Source organism: Pectinophora gossypiella, mitochondrion, assembly GCF_024362695.1.
Source record: "Pectinophora gossypiella mitochondrion, complete genome".
Lineage (NCBI taxonomy): Eukaryota > Metazoa > Arthropoda > Insecta > Lepidoptera > Gelechiidae > Pectinophora > Pectinophora gossypiella.
Genome location: NC_065403.1, coordinates 1 through 15,150, shown reverse-complemented (window position 1 = coordinate 15,150; position 15,150 = coordinate 1). Strand labels below are relative to the sequence as shown.

Sequence of the window (15,150 nt, the reverse complement as noted above, 5' to 3'; positions counted from 1 at the left end):
AAACTTTATATGAATAATTTATTATATTAAATATTTAATTAATTAATATAATTAATAATACATATATATATATATATATTAATATATTAAATAATATTTTTTTATTTAAATTAATATTAAAAATTTATATGCCATATAATTTTCAATTCAAATATTATAAAGAAAAAAAAATGAAATTATTAAATATTTATTAATTTATAATAAATATTTTAATATAAAAAAAAAAAAAAAAAATCTATATGAAAAAATTTATATTAAATAAAATTTTTTATGGTTTAAAAAATTTATTATAAATTTATTTTACATATAAATTTTAGTATGAAATTTTAATTATTTTAAAAATAATTAATTAAATATTTATAGTAAATAATATTAAAAATTAAGAAATTAAGATTTAGTAATTAAAAAATTAATAACAAATTTTGTGCCAGCAGTTGCGGTTAAACAAGAATTAAAATAAATTTTATTAGTTATTTATAATCAATAATAAATTTAATTAAAATATTAAATTGTTGAGTGAAATTTCAATTTAATTAAAAATTTAATTAAGATTGAGATTAAAAAAATTATATAATAAACTAGGATTAGATACCCTATTATTAATAATTTAAATTTAAAATGCTAGAATAGTAATTAATTATTTATTGAAACTTAAATAATTTGGCGGTATTTTAGTTCATTTAGAGGAATCTGTCTAATAATTGATAATCCACGAATAAATTTACTTAATTTAAAATTTTGTATATCGTTGTTAAAAAAATATTTTTTAATAAAAATAATATTTTAAAATTGAAAATATAAATTAAATCAGATCAAGATGCAGATTATAATTAAGAATATGATGGATTACAATAAATTTATTTAAATGAAAATTAATTTGTAAAAATTATTTGAAGGTGGATTTAAATGTAATTTTATTTAATTTAATAAAATGATTAAAAATTAAAATATGTACATATTGCCCGTCGCTTTCATAGATAAATTGGAATAAGTCGTAACAAAGTAGAGGTACTGGAAAGTGTTTCTAGAAAGAACAAATTAGAGCTTGATAAAGTATTTCATTTACATTGAAAAGATATTGAATTTCAATTAATTTGAGGGGTAAAATTAATAATAAATTATAAAATAATAAAAGAATTTTTAAAATAAAAATAATTTAATGGGGGTTAAAGTATTTTAATTGAAAAAATTAAAAAATTTATAGTTAAATAGTATTGTGTAAGAATTTTTAAATATTTGAAAATAAATTGAGTTAAAAGTAATTTTAATTTAGTGTATCTTGTGTATCAGAGTTTATTTATAAAATTATTTAAATAAATATTTCTCGAATTTAAAAGAGTTAAATAAATATAAAAGTTATTGTGGCAGAAATATTTTAAATATTTATTTAGAAATGAAATGTTAATCGTTTTTAAATATATCTAGTTTTTTTAGAAAGAAATTTAATTTTAAATTTATTAAAAAAAAAATTAATTAGTTAATTTTTTTTTTAATAAATTTAATAATTTAAGGGATAAGCTTTAAATTAAATTTTTATAATTAATTAATATTGATTTTAAAATTTTTATAATTTAAATTGTTAAAAAATTATAATTTTTTATAAATAATTTTAAAAAAAGAAAAATTTAATTAAAATTTAATTTTTTATAAAAAAATTTATTTTAAAAAGAAAAATTAAGATAAAATGATAAAATTAGTATATAAATTAAAATAATATTTAATTAAAAAAAATAAAATTAATTAAAAGGAATTCGGCAAAAATTTATATTCACTTGTTTATCAAAAACATGTCTTTTTGTTAATAATTTAAAGTCTAATCTGCCCACTGATAATTATTGAAGGGCTGCAGTATATTGACTGTACAAAGGTAGCATAATCATTAGTCTCTTAATTGGGGACTTGTATGAAAGATTGGATGAAATATAAACTGTCTCTTAATTATTTATATAATTTAATTTTTTAATAAAAAAGTTAAAATATTTTTAAAAGACGAGAAGACCCTATAGAGTTTAATATATTTTTTAATAAATAATTATTTATAAAATTTAAATTTATAATTAAAAAATTTATTTTGTTGGGGTGATAGAAAAATTAATATAACTTTTTTTATAAATTAACATAGATAAGTGATAAAAAGATCCAAAAATTTTGATTAAAAGAAAAAATTACCTTAGGGATAACAGCGTAATTTTTTTTTTTTAGTTCATATAAAAAAAAAAGTTTGCGACCTCGATGTTGGATTAAGATAAAATTTAAATGCAAAAGTTTAAAATTTTGATCTGTTCGATCATTAAAATCTTACATGATCTGAGTTCAAACCGGTGTGAGCCAGGTTGGTTTCTATCTTTAGGAAAATATAATATTTTAGTACGAAAGGATCAAATATTAAAAATAAATTTTATTAATATATGAATTTTATTAATTTTTATATAAATTTTTAAAATATAATTGTAAACTATTTTGACAGAAAAATGTGATGATTTTAGAATTCATTTATATATATATGTATTAATATATATAGATAGTAAATGATAATAGTAAATGATTATATTTTAATTTTTTTAGGATTATTAATTTTAATTTTAGGTGTTTTGATTGGAGTGGCTTATTTAACTTTATTAGAGCGGAAAGTTTTAGGTTATATTCAAATTCGTAAAGGGCCTAATAAATTAGGATTAATTGGAATTTTACAACCTTTTTCTGATGCTATTAAATTATTTACTAAAGAACAAACTTATCCTAGATTTTCTAATTATTTGAGATATTATTTTTCTCCTGTAGTTAGATTTGTTTTAAGATTAATAATTTGAGTATTAATACCTTATTATTTTAATTTAATTAATTTTAATTTAGGTATTTTATTTTTTTTATGTTGTACAAGTTTGGGAGTTTATACATTAATAGTAGCTGGATGATCATCTAATTCAAATTATGCATTATTGGGAGGTTTACGAGCTGTAGCTCAAACAATTTCTTATGAAGTTAGTTTAGCTTTAATTATAATAAGTAGTGTTGTTATGATTATGGATTTTAATATATTAAAATTTTTTGAGTATCAAAATTTTATTTGATTTATTTTTTTAATATTTCCATTAAGTTTATGTTGGATATCTTCAAGATTAGCAGAAACTAATCGTACTCCTTTTGATTTTGCTGAAGGTGAAAGAGAATTGGTGTCTGGGTTTAATATTGAATATAGAAGAGGAGGGTTTGCTTTAATTTTTTTAGCTGAATATTCTAGAATTTTATTTATAAGATTATTATTTGTTTTAATTTATTTAGGTGGTTACAGAATAACTTTATTTTTTTATTTTAAATTAAGTTTTATTTCTTTTTTATTTATTTGAGTTCGTGGTACTTTACCACGATATCGTTATGATAAATTAATATATTTAGCTTGAAAAAGATATTTACCAGTTTCATTAAATTTTTTATTATTTTATTTAGGAGCAAAAATTTTTTTTTAAATAATTATATTTAGTATAAATTAATAGAATATTTAAATTCTTTCTTAAGTTTTCAAAACAAATGCTTATTACAAGCTCATTAATTAATTAAAAATTAATTTATCTCAATATTTACTAATTAATGGATTAATAATATAATAAGAGAAATAGATTAATGTTAAAATTTGACCTGTTATAACATATGGATCTTCAACTGGTCGTGCTCCAATTCAAGTTAATAAAATAATTGTTGTAATTATAATTCAAAATATAATTTGATTAATAGGATAAAATTGGATACCTTGGATTTTTTTATTGAAAGTTAAAGGTAAAATAATTAAAATTAAAATAGATATTATTAAAGCAATTACTCCTCCTAGTTTATTAGGAATTGATCGTAAAATAGCATATGCAAATAAAAAATATCACTCTGGTTGAATATGAACTGGAGTAACTAAAGGATTTGCTGGGATAAAATTATCTGGATCACCTAAAAGATAAGGATTTGTTAAGGTTAATATAATTAAGAAAAATAATAAAATAATAACTCCTAAAAGATCTTTGAATGAAAAAAATGGATGAAAAGGGATTTTATCTAGATTTCTGTTAATTCCTAAAGGATTATTAGATCCTGTTTGATGAAGAAATAATAAATGAATTATAGTTATTATAGCAATAATAAATGGTAAAATAAAATGAAAAGTATAAAATCGTGTTAAAGTTGCATTATCAATTGCAAATCCTCCTCAAATTCAATTTACTAATATAGTACCTAAATATGGAATAGCTGATAAAAGATTAGTAATAACAGTTGCTCCTCAAAATGATATTTGTCCCCAAGGTAAAACATATCCTATAAAGGCTGTTGCTATTAGTAAAAATAAAATAATAATTCCTACTATTCATGTATATTTTAAATTAAATGATTCATAATAAATACCTCGACCAATATGTAAATAAATGCAAATGAAAAAAAATGAAGCTCCATTAGCATGTAAAGTTCGAATTAATCATCCATAATTAACATTTCGACAAATATAATTTACTCTATAAAAAGCTAATTCAATATTAGCTGTATAATATATTGTTAAAAATAGTCCTGTTAAAATTTGAATTGCTAAACATAGAGCTAATAAAGATCCAAAATTTCATCAAATAGAAATATTAGATGGTGATGGTAGATCAATTAATGAATTATTAATAATTTTTAAAATAGGGTGGGTTTTTCGAATTGGTTTATAAATATTTATCATTAGTAAAATAAATTATTATATTGTTGATCGTAAAGGTCCATAAAAAATATTAGTGATTTTTACTACTGCTACTAATGTAATAAATAGATAGATAATTATTATTATTATAGTGAAAAAAGTTTGATTATTATATAATTTATTTAAATTAATTTTATTTTCATTATTAAAAAAAAAATAATAATTAAAAAATTTTTCTATTTCTGAAGAAATACTTAAATTTATTCAATTTAAATTATTTATTAATAAGATTCTTAATAAAATATTTATTATAGTGATTAATAAGATAAATATTTTTATTTTAAATGTTATAATAAATAATTCATTTGAAGCAATACTTGAAACATAAATAAATAAAACTAATAATCCCCCTAAAAATGTTAAAAATAAAATATAAGAAAAACAATATGTTTTAATTAATATTCCTAAAATAATACAAGTTAAAAGAGTTTGAGTTAAAATTATAATTCCTATTGATAAAGGATGATTTAGAAAATATATAATTGATGAAAATGAAATTAATATAATAGAAATAAATATTTTTGTTATATCAAAGAATAGTTTAAGTAAAAATAATAATTTTGGAGATTATTGATAAAGATATTTCTTTTTCTTTGAAGTTTTTAAAGAATTATCTTATTTTTGGTTTACAAGACCAATGTTTTAGTTTAAAACTATAAAAACAAATGATAATTATAAATATATTAATTTTGATTATTTATATATATTTATTAGGAAATATAATTTTTGTTTCTAAACATAAACATTTATTAATTATTTTATTAAGATTAGAGTTTATTGTTTTAAGAATTTTTTTTTTTTTTTTAATTTTATTAAGTTATATTGAATATGATATATATATATTAATAGTTTTTTTAGTATTTACAGTTTGTGAGGGTGCTTTAGGTTTATCAATTTTAGTTTCTATAATTCGTACACATGGAAATGATTATTATCAAAGTTTTAATTTATTATAAATGATAAAATTTTTATTTATATTAAGTTTTATAATTCCTTTATGTTTTATAAAAAATATATTTTGAATGGTTCAAATATTATTATTATTATTAATATTTGTTTTTATAAATAGAACAATTAATATTATAAATTTTTGTAATATAAGATATATATTTTCTTATGATATAATTTCTTTTGGACTAATTTTATTAAGAATCTGAATTATTATTTTAATAATTATAGCAAGAGAAAATTTATTTAAAAATAATTTTTATACAAGTTTTTTTTTATTTAATATTATCATTATATTAATTATGTTATTTATAACTTTTAGAGTGATAAATTTATTTTTATTTTATTTATTTTTTGAGTCTAGATTAATTCCTATTTTATTATTAATTATTGGGTGAGGGTATCAACCTGAGCGAATTCAAGCAGGTATATATTTGTTATTTTATACATTATTTGCTTCTTTACCTTTATTATTAGGAATTTTTTTTATTTTTAATGAAATAAATTATATTATAATTTATTTTTTAAAAATATTTAATTTTAATTCTTATTTATTATATTTTAGAATAATTTTAGCTTTTTTAGTTAAGATACCAATATATTTTGTTCATTTGTGATTACCTAAAGCTCATGTAGAAGCTCCAGTTTCAGGTTCAATAATTTTAGCTGGTATTATATTAAAATTAGGTGGGTATGGTCTTTTACGTATTTTAATTTTTTTACAAGAAATTAATATAAATTTAAATTATATTTGAATTATTATTAGATTAGTTGGTGGATTTTATATTAGATTAAAATGTTTTTGTCAGGTTGATATTAAATCTTTAATTGCTTATTCATCTGTAGCTCACATAAGAATTGTTATTGGTGGAATTATAACTTTAAATTATTGAGGGTTTATGGGATCATATATTTTAATAATTGGTCATGGTTTATGTTCTTCAGGGATATTTTGTTTAGCTAATATTAATTATGAACGATTTCATAGTCGAAGATTATTTATTAATAAAGGGTTAATAAATTTTATGCCTTCTTTAAGATTATGATGATTTTTATTAATATCTTCAAATATAGCTGCCCCTCCTTCTTTAAATTTAATGGGAGAAATTAGATTAATTAATAGATTAGTTAGTTGATCTTGAATATCTATAATTATATTAATATTAATTTCTTTTTTTAGAGCTGGTTATAGTTTGTATTTATTTTCTTATACTCAACATGGTAAATATTATTCAGGAATTTATAGATTTTATACAGGTGTTTCTCGAGAATATTTATTACTAATTTTACATTGATTCCCTTTAAATTTTATAATTTTAAAAGTTGATTATAGAATAATTTGATTTTACTTAAATAATTTAAATAAAATATTAATTTGTGGTATTAAAAATATGATAATATATCATTTTAAGTTATTCAAAAATATTCTATTTGTTTTATTAGTTTTTTTTTTTTATTTTTTTTTAGAATAATAAATTTTTTTTTTATAATTTATTTTATTATAAATAATATAGTAGTTTTTTTAGAGTGAGAGATTATTTCTTTTAATTCTTTAAGAATTGTTATATCTATTTTATTAGATTGAATATCTTTATTATTTATAATATTTGTTTCTTTAATTTCTTCTGTGGTAATTTTTTATAGAAAAAGATATATAAGTTCAGAATTAAATTTGAATCGGTTTATTATTTTAGTTTTATTATTTGTTTTTTCTATAATTTTATTAATTATTAGACCTAATATTATTAGAATTTTTTTAGGTTGAGATGGATTAGGTTTAGTTTCTTATTGTTTAGTAATTTATTATCAAAATATTAAATCTTATAATGCTGGTATATTAACTGCTTTATCAAATCGTATTGGTGATGTTTGTATTTTAATAGTAATTGCTTGAATAATAAATTATGGAAGATGAAATTATATTTTTTATTTAAATTTTATAAATAATGATTTTGAAATATTAATTTTAGGGATATTAATTATTTTAGCGGCTATAACTAAAAGAGCTCAAATTCCTTTTAGTTCTTGATTACCTGCTGCTATAGCTGCTCCAACTCCTGTTTCTGCTTTAGTTCATTCTTCTACATTAGTTACTGCTGGAGTTTATTTATTAATTCGATTTAATATATTATTAAGAGAAATAATTTTTATAAAAATATTATTATTATTAGGAGGTTTAACTATATTTATGGCTGGTATTTCTGCTAATTATGAGTTTGATTTAAAGAAAATTATTGCTTTATCTACTTTGAGTCAATTAGGATTAATAATAAGAATTTTAAGTATAGGGTTTCCTGATTTAGCTTTTTTTCATTTATTAACTCATGCAATATTTAAAGCTTTATTATTTATGTGTGCTGGGGTTATTATTCATATAATAAATGATATACAAGATATTCGTTTTATGGGTGGGGTTAGATTTTATATTCCTTTAACTTCTTTATGTATAAATATTTCTAATTTAGCTTTATGTGGTATTCCCTTTTTAGCTGGATTTTATTCTAAGGATATAATCTTGGAAATAGTAAGTTTAAGAAATTTAAATTTATTAGTTTTTATTTTATATTATAGATCAACTGGGTTAACTATATTTTATACTATACGTTTATTGATATATTTAATAATTAATGATTTTAATTTAGTTTCTATTTATAATTTATATGATGAAGATTATGTTATATTAAAAAGTATATTTGTATTATTATTAATAAGAATTATTAGAGGGGGTATATTAAGATGAATAATTTTTCCTTATCCTTATATAATTTATTTACCTTTTAATTTAAAGTTAATAGTGATTTATGTTACTTTATTGGGGGTTATATTAGGGTATTTAATTAGAAATATAAATATTTATTCTTTAAATAAATTTTTAATAAGTTATAGTTTAAGAAATTTTTTAAGTTTAATATGATTTATACCTAATTTATCTACTTATGGATTAAATTATTATTTTTTAAATTTAAGACAAAATTTATATAAAAATATTGATATAGGATGAAGAGAAATATATAGAGGTCAAGGTATTTTTAATATTATAAAAAATTATTCAATTTTTTATTATTTTTATCAGATAAATAATTTTAAAATTTATTTATTTAGATTTGTTTTATGAATAATAATTTTTTTATTTATGTTATTAATTTATTTAAATAGCTTATATATAGAGCATAATATTGAAGATATTAAGGAGATTATTTAATCTTTAAATATATTTATAAAAATATATATATTTTATTTTTACAATGAAAATGTAATGTTTTATAATAAACTATATAAATAAAGAAATATTAATGGAATTTAACCACTAAAAATAAAGTTAGCAGCTTAATTTTAATCTTTATATTTCTTTAATTGGAATAATAATTCAATTTTATCATTAACAGTGATATACCTCTATTTTGGTTTCAATTAATTAAATAAGGAGTATTAATATACTCTATCTTTTAAGTCGAAATTAAATGCAAATTTGCTTCTTATTTAAGATAAATTGAAATTCAATATTTTTTGAATGCAAATCAAATGTTTTAAATAAACTATAATCCTTAATTTTTAATTTGTTCAATTTAATATATTCTGATTTCATTCATGATATAAACCAATTAATAAAATAAGTAAAAAAAAAAATCTAATTTTAGTTCAAATAAAAATATTTGTTAAAAAAAAAGATGAAATTATAGGAAAAATTAATGCAATTTCTACATCAAAAATTAAAAAAATAACAGTAATTAAAAAAAAATGTAAAGAAAATGGAATTCGAGCTGAGGATTTAGGATCAAATCCACATTCAAAAGGAGAACATTTTTCTCGATCTATAAAAGATTTTTTTGATAATATAATAGAAATAAATATTATAATATTTGAAATTAAAATAATTATTATAGAGATAATTAAAATTAAATTAATTATTTATATTAAAAATAATTTAAACTTTTTGATTGGAAGTCAAATATACTAAATATATTATATAAATTAGTTAATTACCTCATCAGTAAATTGAAATATAAAGAAATAATCATACTACATCTACAAAATGTCAATACCATGCTGCTGCTTCAAATCCAAAATGATGATTATTAGAGAAATGATTATTTAAGTGTCGTATTAAACATACAGATAAAAAAATTGTACCAATAATAACATGTAATCCATGGAATCCAGTTGCTATAAAGAATGTTGATCCGTAAATTCTATCAGCAATAGTAAAAGGTGCTTCAATATATTCATATGCTTGAAGAATAGTAAAATAGATTCCTAAGCATACAGTGATAAATAATCCTTGAGTTATTTGAGAATGATTATTTTCTATTAAAGCATGATGAGCTCAAGTTACTGTAAATCCTGAAGTAATTAAAATAATAGTATTAAGAAGAGGAATTTGAAATGGGTTAAATGGAATAATACTTATAGGAGGTCATATAGAACCAATTTCAATATTAGGTGATAGACTTCTATGAAAAAAAGCTCAAAAAAATGATAAAAAAAAAAATACTTCAGAAATAATAAATAAAATTATTCCTCAACGTAAACCTTTATGAACTAGAATAGTGTGTTTACCTTGTAATGTTCCTTCACGACAGATATCTCGTCATCATTGATATATGGTTAAAATTGTAATTATATAACCAATAATTAATAAATTTATATTAAAATTATGGAATCATTTTACTATACCTGTAACAAGAGTTAAAACTCCAATAGCTCCTGTTAATGGTCAAGGTCTATAATCTACTAAATGATATGGGTGATTTGAATGAGTTGTCATTAATTTACTTCTCTAGAATATAGTGTTCTTAAAATAGCAATAACATAAGATTGAATGATTGCGACTGCTGATTCTAAAATTAATAATAAAATTTGAATAGATAATAGAAAAATAATTAAAAATGATGGGATATTAGATCTTGTTCCTCTTAATAATGTTATTAATAAATGTCCTGCAATTATGTTAGCTGTTAAACGAACAGCTAAAGTTCCTGGTCGGATAATATTACTAATTGTTTCAATTAATACTATAAATGGTATTAAAATATTAGGGGTTCCTTGAGGAATTATATGTGCGAATATATGAGTTGAATTATTAATTCATCCGTATAATATAAATCTTAATCATAAAGGAAGAGAAAGGGATAATGAAAGAGTTAAGTGACTTGTGCTTGTAAAAATATATGGGAATAAACCTAAAAAATTGTTGAATAAAATGAATGTAAATAATGAGATAAAAATAAATGTTGATCCGTTAAAATTATTTTTACTTAATAAAGTTTTAAATTCATTATGTAATTTGTTTAAAATAAAATTTCAAATTATAAAGTGACGATTAGGAATTAATCAAAATGAATAGGGAATGAATATTAATCCTAGTAATGTTCTTATTCAATTTAATGGAATATTAAATAAATTAGTTGATGGGTCAAAAATTGAAAATAAATTAGTTATCATTTTCAATATAAGTTTTTAATTATTTTTTTATTAAAATTAATTTTATTATTTATTTTAATATTAAAAATATAATAATTTAAAATATTAAATAATAAAAATACAATAATAAAGAAAAAAAAAGATAATAGTCAGTTAATAGGTATTATTTGTGGTATAAAAGAATATTATATAATATAATAATTTAAATTTGACATATTTATGTTATAAATTTAACTAATTCTTTAGATTCATTAGAAGTAATTGCTAATTTACTATAAAATGGTTTAAGAGACCAGTACTTGCTTTCAGTCATCTAATGATGAATAATTATTAATTCAATTAATAAAATTTTTAATTGAAATTCTTTCAATTACAATAGGTATAAAACTATGATTAGCTCCGCAAATTTCTGAGCATTGACCATAGTAAAGTCCTGGTCGATTGATAAAAAAATTAGTTTGGTTTAATCGACCCGGGTTAGCATCAACTTTTACTCCTAATGAGGGAATTGTTCAAGAATGAATAACATCTGTAGCAGTAACTATAATTCGAATTTGATTATTTATAGGTAGAATAATTCGATTATCTACATCTAATAATCGAAAATTATTATTAGATAATTCATTAGATGGGATTATGTAAGAATCAAATTCGATATTATGAAAATCTGAATATTCATAACTTCAATATCATTGATGACCAATTGATTTTAATGTAATTAATGGATTATTAAGTTCATCTAAAAGGTATAAAAGACGAAGAGAAGGTAAAGCAATAAAAATTAATGTAATAGCTGGTAAAATAGTTCAAATTAATTCAATTATTTGTCCTTCTAATAAATATCGATTAATATATTTATTAAAAAATAAATTAGTTAAAATATAACCTACTAAAATAGTAATTATAAGAATAATAATTAAAGTATGATCATGGAAAAAAATAATTTGTTCTATAAGTGGAGATGCTCCATTTTGAAGATTAAAATTAGATCATGTTGCCATTTCTAAAAAAAGGATAATCCTTTATAAATGGGGTTTAAATCCATTACATATAATCTGCCATATTAGAATTTTCTTAAAATTGGTAGTTCATTATAAGAATGTTCAGCTGGTGGAAGATTTTGATATCATTCAATTGATGATGATAAGTTTAATGGAAATAATACAATTCGTTGATTAATTATAGATTCTCAGATAATAATTAATATTAATATAGTTGCTAATAAGGAAATATAAGAACCTAAAGAAGAAACAATATTTCATGAGATATAAGCATCGGGGTAATCAGAATATCGTCGAGGTATACCTGCTAATCCTAAAAAGTGTTGAGGAAAAAATGTTAAATTTACTCCAATAAATATAGTAAAGAATTGAATTTTTAGTAAATATGGGTTTAAAGAAAGACCAGTAAATAATGGATATCAATGAATAAATCCTCCTAAAATTGCAAATACAGCTCCTATAGATAAAACATAATGAAAGTGTGCAACTACATAATATGTATCATGTAATGTAATATCAATAGAAGAATTAGCTAAAATTACTCCTGTTAATCCTCCAACAGTAAATAAAAATACAAATCCTAATCTTCAAAGAATAGAAGGACTATAATTAATTTGAGTTCCATGTAAGGTTGCTAATCATCTAAAAATTTTAATTCCAGTTGGGACAGCAATAATTATAGTAGCTGAAGTAAAATAAGCTCGTGTATCAATATCTATTCCAACAGTAAATATATGATGAGCTCAAACAACAAATCCTAATAAACCAATTGCTATTATAGCATAAATTATACCTAATGATCCAAAAGTTTCTTTTTTTCCTCTTTCTTGAGAAATAATATGTGAAATTATTCCAAATCCAGGTAAAATTAGAATATAAACTTCAGGATGACCAAAAAATCAAAATAAGTGTTGGTATAGGATTGGATCTCCTCCACCAGCTGGATCAAAAAATGAAGTATTTAAATTTCGATCTGTTAGTAATATAGTAATAGCTCCTGCTAAAACAGGTAATGATAAAAGTAATAATAAGGCTGTAATTCCTACAGCTCAAACAAATAATGGTATTTGATCGAATGATAAACCATTAATTCGTATATTAATAATTGTAGTAATAAAGTTAATTGCTCCTAAAATTGATGAAATACCTGCTAAATGTAAAGAAAAAATTGCCAGATCTACTGAACTTCCTCCATGAGCAATATTAGATGAAAGTGGGGGGTAAACTGTTCATCCGGTTCCTGCTCCATTTTCTACAATTCTTCTTGAAATTAAAAGAGTTAATGAGGGGGGTAAAAGTCAAAAACTTATATTATTTATTCGAGGAAAAGCTATATCAGGGGCTCCTAATATTAAAGGTACTAATCAATTTCCGAATCCTCCAATTATAATTGGTATAACTATGAAGAAAATTATAATAAAAGCATGAGCAGTGACAATAGTATTATAAATTTGATCATCACCAATTAAAGATCCTGGGTTACCTAATTCAGCTCGAATTAATAAACTTAAAGATATACCTACTATTCCAGCTCAAATTCCAAAAATAAAGTATAAAGTTCCAATATCTTTATGATTTGTTGAGTAAAGTCATTTTCGCTAATAAAATGGCTGAGAATTAAGCGATAAATTGTAAATTTATTAACGAGAAATTTATTCTCTTTTATTAATAAGCTTTATAGTCAATAATGATATAAAATTGCAAATTTTAAGGGATAATAAAAATTATTAAGGCTTAAAGAAATTTCTTTATAAATAATTTTGAAGATTATTAGTTTAATTTAACTTAAAACCTTAAAAAAAAAAAAAAGTTCTAAAAATTATTCTTATAATTGAAATTAAACTAAAAAAATTAATTAGAATAAAAATTTTATTTTTTACAAAAATTTTAAATCATTTTAATTTTAAATAATTAAATATAAAAGAAGAATAAATAATACGAATATAAAAAAATAATATGATTAATCTTATTATTACAAAAATAAAAGTTAATACATATATATTATTAAATATTAAAAAGTTAATTACAATTCATTTAGGGAAAAATCCAATAAAGGGTGGCAATCCACCTAAAGATAAAAAATTAATAAATAAAGAAATTTTAATTATAGGATTAAAATTAATAATAAATAATTGATTAATATAATATATATTTAATATATTAAATAAAAAACATATAATACTAATTAAAAATGAATAAATTAATAAATAAAATATTCATAAATTTTCTCTAATTATAATTGTTGCTAATATTCATCCTAAATTATTAATAGAAGAAAATGCTATTAATTTACGTAAAGAAGTTTGGTTAATTCCTCCAATTGCTCCAATAATAGTATTGAAAATTATAATCATAATTAAAAAGTTTTTATTAAAATAATAAGAAATTAAAATTATTGGGGTAATTTTTTGTCAAGTTATTAGAATAAAACAATTAAATCATGATAAACCTTCAATTACATTAGGAAATCAGAAATGAAATGGAATAGATCCTATTTTTATTAATAAAGATGAATTAATTATAATAGATAAGAAATTATTTATTTCAAAATTTTTTATTAAAATTAATTTTAATAAAATTGAGAATAAAAAATTAATTGAGGCAATTGATTGAGTAAGAAAATATTTTAATGAAGCTTCTGATGAAAGAAGATTATTATTATTAGAAATTAATGGGATAAATCTTAAAAGATTAATTTCTAAACCTATTCAACATCCAAATCAAGAATTTGATGAAATAGAAATTAAAGTACTAAAAAATAAAATAAATAAAAAAAATATTTTGTTAGAATTTATATTAAAAAAAATAAAAAATAAATAATTTAAATTTTGGGGGAAATTTAAATTCCTTTTTTTATTAAAATATATTTTAGTGTAAGATGCACAATAGTTTTTGATACTATTAGATATAGTTTAATTCTATAAAATATAATAAAGGTAGATATTCTACATAATTTACTCTATCAGAATAATCCTTTTAATCAGGCACTTTATTTTTAAAAAAAAGGAGTTTCCTTTATATTTGGGGTATGAACCCCAAAAGCTTAACTTAGCTTATTTTTAA

The 15,150-nt window shown here is 19.4% G+C and overlaps 13 protein-coding genes and 24 non-coding genes across 37 annotated transcripts, besides 1 other annotated feature; 14 read left to right on the top strand and 23 right to left on the bottom strand. All coding sequences in view use genetic code 5, as the record gives it.

Annotated features, from left to right (window-relative positions):
- Positions 1-257: part of a sequence feature (A+T region; control region) that runs on past the window's edge.
- NRL04_mgr01 lies at positions 258-1,034 on the top strand. Its single transcript has one exon. It is a non-coding gene; the product is annotated as a 12S ribosomal RNA (ribosomal RNA).
- Positions 1,035-1,098, top strand: NRL04_mgt22. The gene has a single exon. It is a non-coding gene; the product is annotated as a tRNA-Val (tRNA).
- NRL04_mgr02 lies at positions 1,099-2,454 on the top strand. Its single transcript has one exon. It is a non-coding gene; the product is annotated as a 16S ribosomal RNA (ribosomal RNA).
- On the top strand, positions 2,455-2,527 carry NRL04_mgt21. The gene has a single exon. It is a non-coding gene; the product is annotated as a tRNA-Leu (tRNA).
- Position 2,528: 1 nt separating this feature from the next.
- On the top strand, positions 2,529-3,467 carry ND1 (NADH dehydrogenase subunit 1). The gene has a single exon. It carries the CDS (start codon positions 2,529-2,531, stop codon positions 3,465-3,467), a length of 939 nt encoding a protein of 312 aa, YP_010449137.1.
- Positions 3,468-3,484: 17 nt separating this feature from the next.
- NRL04_mgt20 lies at positions 3,485-3,552 on the bottom strand. Its single transcript has one exon. It is a non-coding gene; the product is annotated as a tRNA-Ser (tRNA).
- Positions 3,551-4,699, bottom strand: CYTB (cytochrome b). Its single transcript has one exon. It carries the CDS (start codon positions 4,697-4,699, stop codon positions 3,551-3,553), a length of 1,149 nt encoding a protein of 382 aa, YP_010449136.1.
- A 15-nt stretch (positions 4,700-4,714) lies between these two features.
- ND6 (NADH dehydrogenase subunit 6) lies at positions 4,715-5,245 on the bottom strand. Its single transcript has one exon. The coding sequence runs from the start codon at positions 5,243-5,245 to the stop codon at positions 4,715-4,717; it is 531 nt and encodes a 176-aa protein (YP_010449135.1).
- A 2-nt stretch (positions 5,246-5,247) lies between these two features.
- Positions 5,248-5,314, top strand: NRL04_mgt19. Its single transcript has one exon. It is a non-coding gene; the product is annotated as a tRNA-Pro (tRNA).
- Positions 5,315-5,380, bottom strand: NRL04_mgt18. The gene has a single exon. It is a non-coding gene; the product is annotated as a tRNA-Thr (tRNA).
- Positions 5,381-5,382: 2 nt separating this feature from the next.
- ND4L (NADH dehydrogenase subunit 4L) lies at positions 5,383-5,673 on the top strand. The gene has a single exon. The coding sequence runs from the start codon at positions 5,383-5,385 to the stop codon at positions 5,671-5,673; it is 291 nt and encodes a 96-aa protein (YP_010449134.1).
- ND4 (NADH dehydrogenase subunit 4) lies at positions 5,674-7,012 on the top strand. The gene has a single exon. A coding segment is annotated over exon 1 (1,339 nt).
- Positions 7,013-7,079, top strand: NRL04_mgt17. Its single transcript has one exon. It is a non-coding gene; the product is annotated as a tRNA-His (tRNA).
- Positions 7,080-8,811, top strand: ND5 (NADH dehydrogenase subunit 5). The gene has a single exon. A coding segment is annotated over exon 1 (1,732 nt).
- Positions 8,812-8,877, top strand: NRL04_mgt16. Its single transcript has one exon. It is a non-coding gene; the product is annotated as a tRNA-Phe (tRNA).
- Positions 8,878-8,946, bottom strand: NRL04_mgt15. The gene has a single exon. It is a non-coding gene; the product is annotated as a tRNA-Glu (tRNA).
- Positions 8,947-8,948: 2 nt separating this feature from the next.
- NRL04_mgt14 lies at positions 8,949-9,015 on the bottom strand. Its single transcript has one exon. It is a non-coding gene; the product is annotated as a tRNA-Ser (tRNA).
- NRL04_mgt13 lies at positions 9,015-9,080 on the bottom strand. The gene has a single exon. It is a non-coding gene; the product is annotated as a tRNA-Asn (tRNA).
- A 1-nt stretch (position 9,081) lies between these two features.
- On the bottom strand, positions 9,082-9,147 carry NRL04_mgt12. The gene has a single exon. It is a non-coding gene; the product is annotated as a tRNA-Arg (tRNA).
- NRL04_mgt11 lies at positions 9,147-9,211 on the bottom strand. The gene has a single exon. It is a non-coding gene; the product is annotated as a tRNA-Ala (tRNA).
- Positions 9,212-9,217: 6 nt separating this feature from the next.
- On the bottom strand, positions 9,218-9,571 carry ND3 (NADH dehydrogenase subunit 3). The gene has a single exon. The coding sequence runs from the start codon at positions 9,569-9,571 to the stop codon at positions 9,218-9,220; it is 354 nt and encodes a 117-aa protein (YP_010449131.1).
- NRL04_mgt10 lies at positions 9,572-9,638 on the bottom strand. The gene has a single exon. It is a non-coding gene; the product is annotated as a tRNA-Gly (tRNA).
- Positions 9,639-9,641: 3 nt separating this feature from the next.
- On the bottom strand, positions 9,642-10,430 carry COX3 (cytochrome c oxidase subunit III). The gene has a single exon. It carries the CDS (start codon positions 10,428-10,430, stop codon positions 9,642-9,644), a length of 789 nt encoding a protein of 262 aa, YP_010449130.1.
- Positions 10,430-11,107, bottom strand: ATP6 (ATP synthase F0 subunit 6). Its single transcript has one exon. The coding sequence runs from the start codon at positions 11,105-11,107 to the stop codon at positions 10,430-10,432; it is 678 nt and encodes a 225-aa protein (YP_010449129.1).
- Positions 11,101-11,262, bottom strand: ATP8 (ATP synthase F0 subunit 8). The gene has a single exon. It carries the CDS (start codon positions 11,260-11,262, stop codon positions 11,101-11,103), a length of 162 nt encoding a protein of 53 aa, YP_010449128.1.
- On the bottom strand, positions 11,263-11,330 carry NRL04_mgt09. The gene has a single exon. It is a non-coding gene; the product is annotated as a tRNA-Asp (tRNA).
- Positions 11,331-11,334: 4 nt separating this feature from the next.
- NRL04_mgt08 lies at positions 11,335-11,405 on the bottom strand. Its single transcript has one exon. It is a non-coding gene; the product is annotated as a tRNA-Lys (tRNA).
- On the bottom strand, positions 11,406-12,087 carry COX2 (cytochrome c oxidase subunit II). The gene has a single exon. A coding segment is annotated over exon 1 (682 nt).
- Positions 12,088-12,154, bottom strand: NRL04_mgt07. Its single transcript has one exon. It is a non-coding gene; the product is annotated as a tRNA-Leu (tRNA).
- Positions 12,155-13,685, bottom strand: COX1 (cytochrome c oxidase subunit I; the record flags this gene model as incomplete). Its single annotated transcript has 1 exon — positions 12,155-13,685. A coding segment is annotated over one exon (1,531 nt), but the record flags the coding sequence as incomplete, so codon positions are not given.
- Positions 13,686-13,687: 2 nt separating this feature from the next.
- NRL04_mgt06 lies at positions 13,688-13,755 on the top strand. Its single transcript has one exon. It is a non-coding gene; the product is annotated as a tRNA-Tyr (tRNA).
- A 3-nt stretch (positions 13,756-13,758) lies between these two features.
- On the top strand, positions 13,759-13,823 carry NRL04_mgt05. Its single transcript has one exon. It is a non-coding gene; the product is annotated as a tRNA-Cys (tRNA).
- NRL04_mgt04 lies at positions 13,816-13,882 on the bottom strand. The gene has a single exon. It is a non-coding gene; the product is annotated as a tRNA-Trp (tRNA).
- On the bottom strand, positions 13,881-14,894 carry ND2 (NADH dehydrogenase subunit 2). Its single transcript has one exon. The coding sequence runs from the start codon at positions 14,892-14,894 to the stop codon at positions 13,881-13,883; it is 1,014 nt and encodes a 337-aa protein (YP_010449125.1).
- Positions 14,895-14,949: 55 nt separating this feature from the next.
- On the top strand, positions 14,950-15,018 carry NRL04_mgt03. Its single transcript has one exon. It is a non-coding gene; the product is annotated as a tRNA-Gln (tRNA).
- Positions 15,016-15,081, bottom strand: NRL04_mgt02. The gene has a single exon. It is a non-coding gene; the product is annotated as a tRNA-Ile (tRNA).
- NRL04_mgt01 lies at positions 15,082-15,150 on the bottom strand. Its single transcript has one exon. It is a non-coding gene; the product is annotated as a tRNA-Met (tRNA).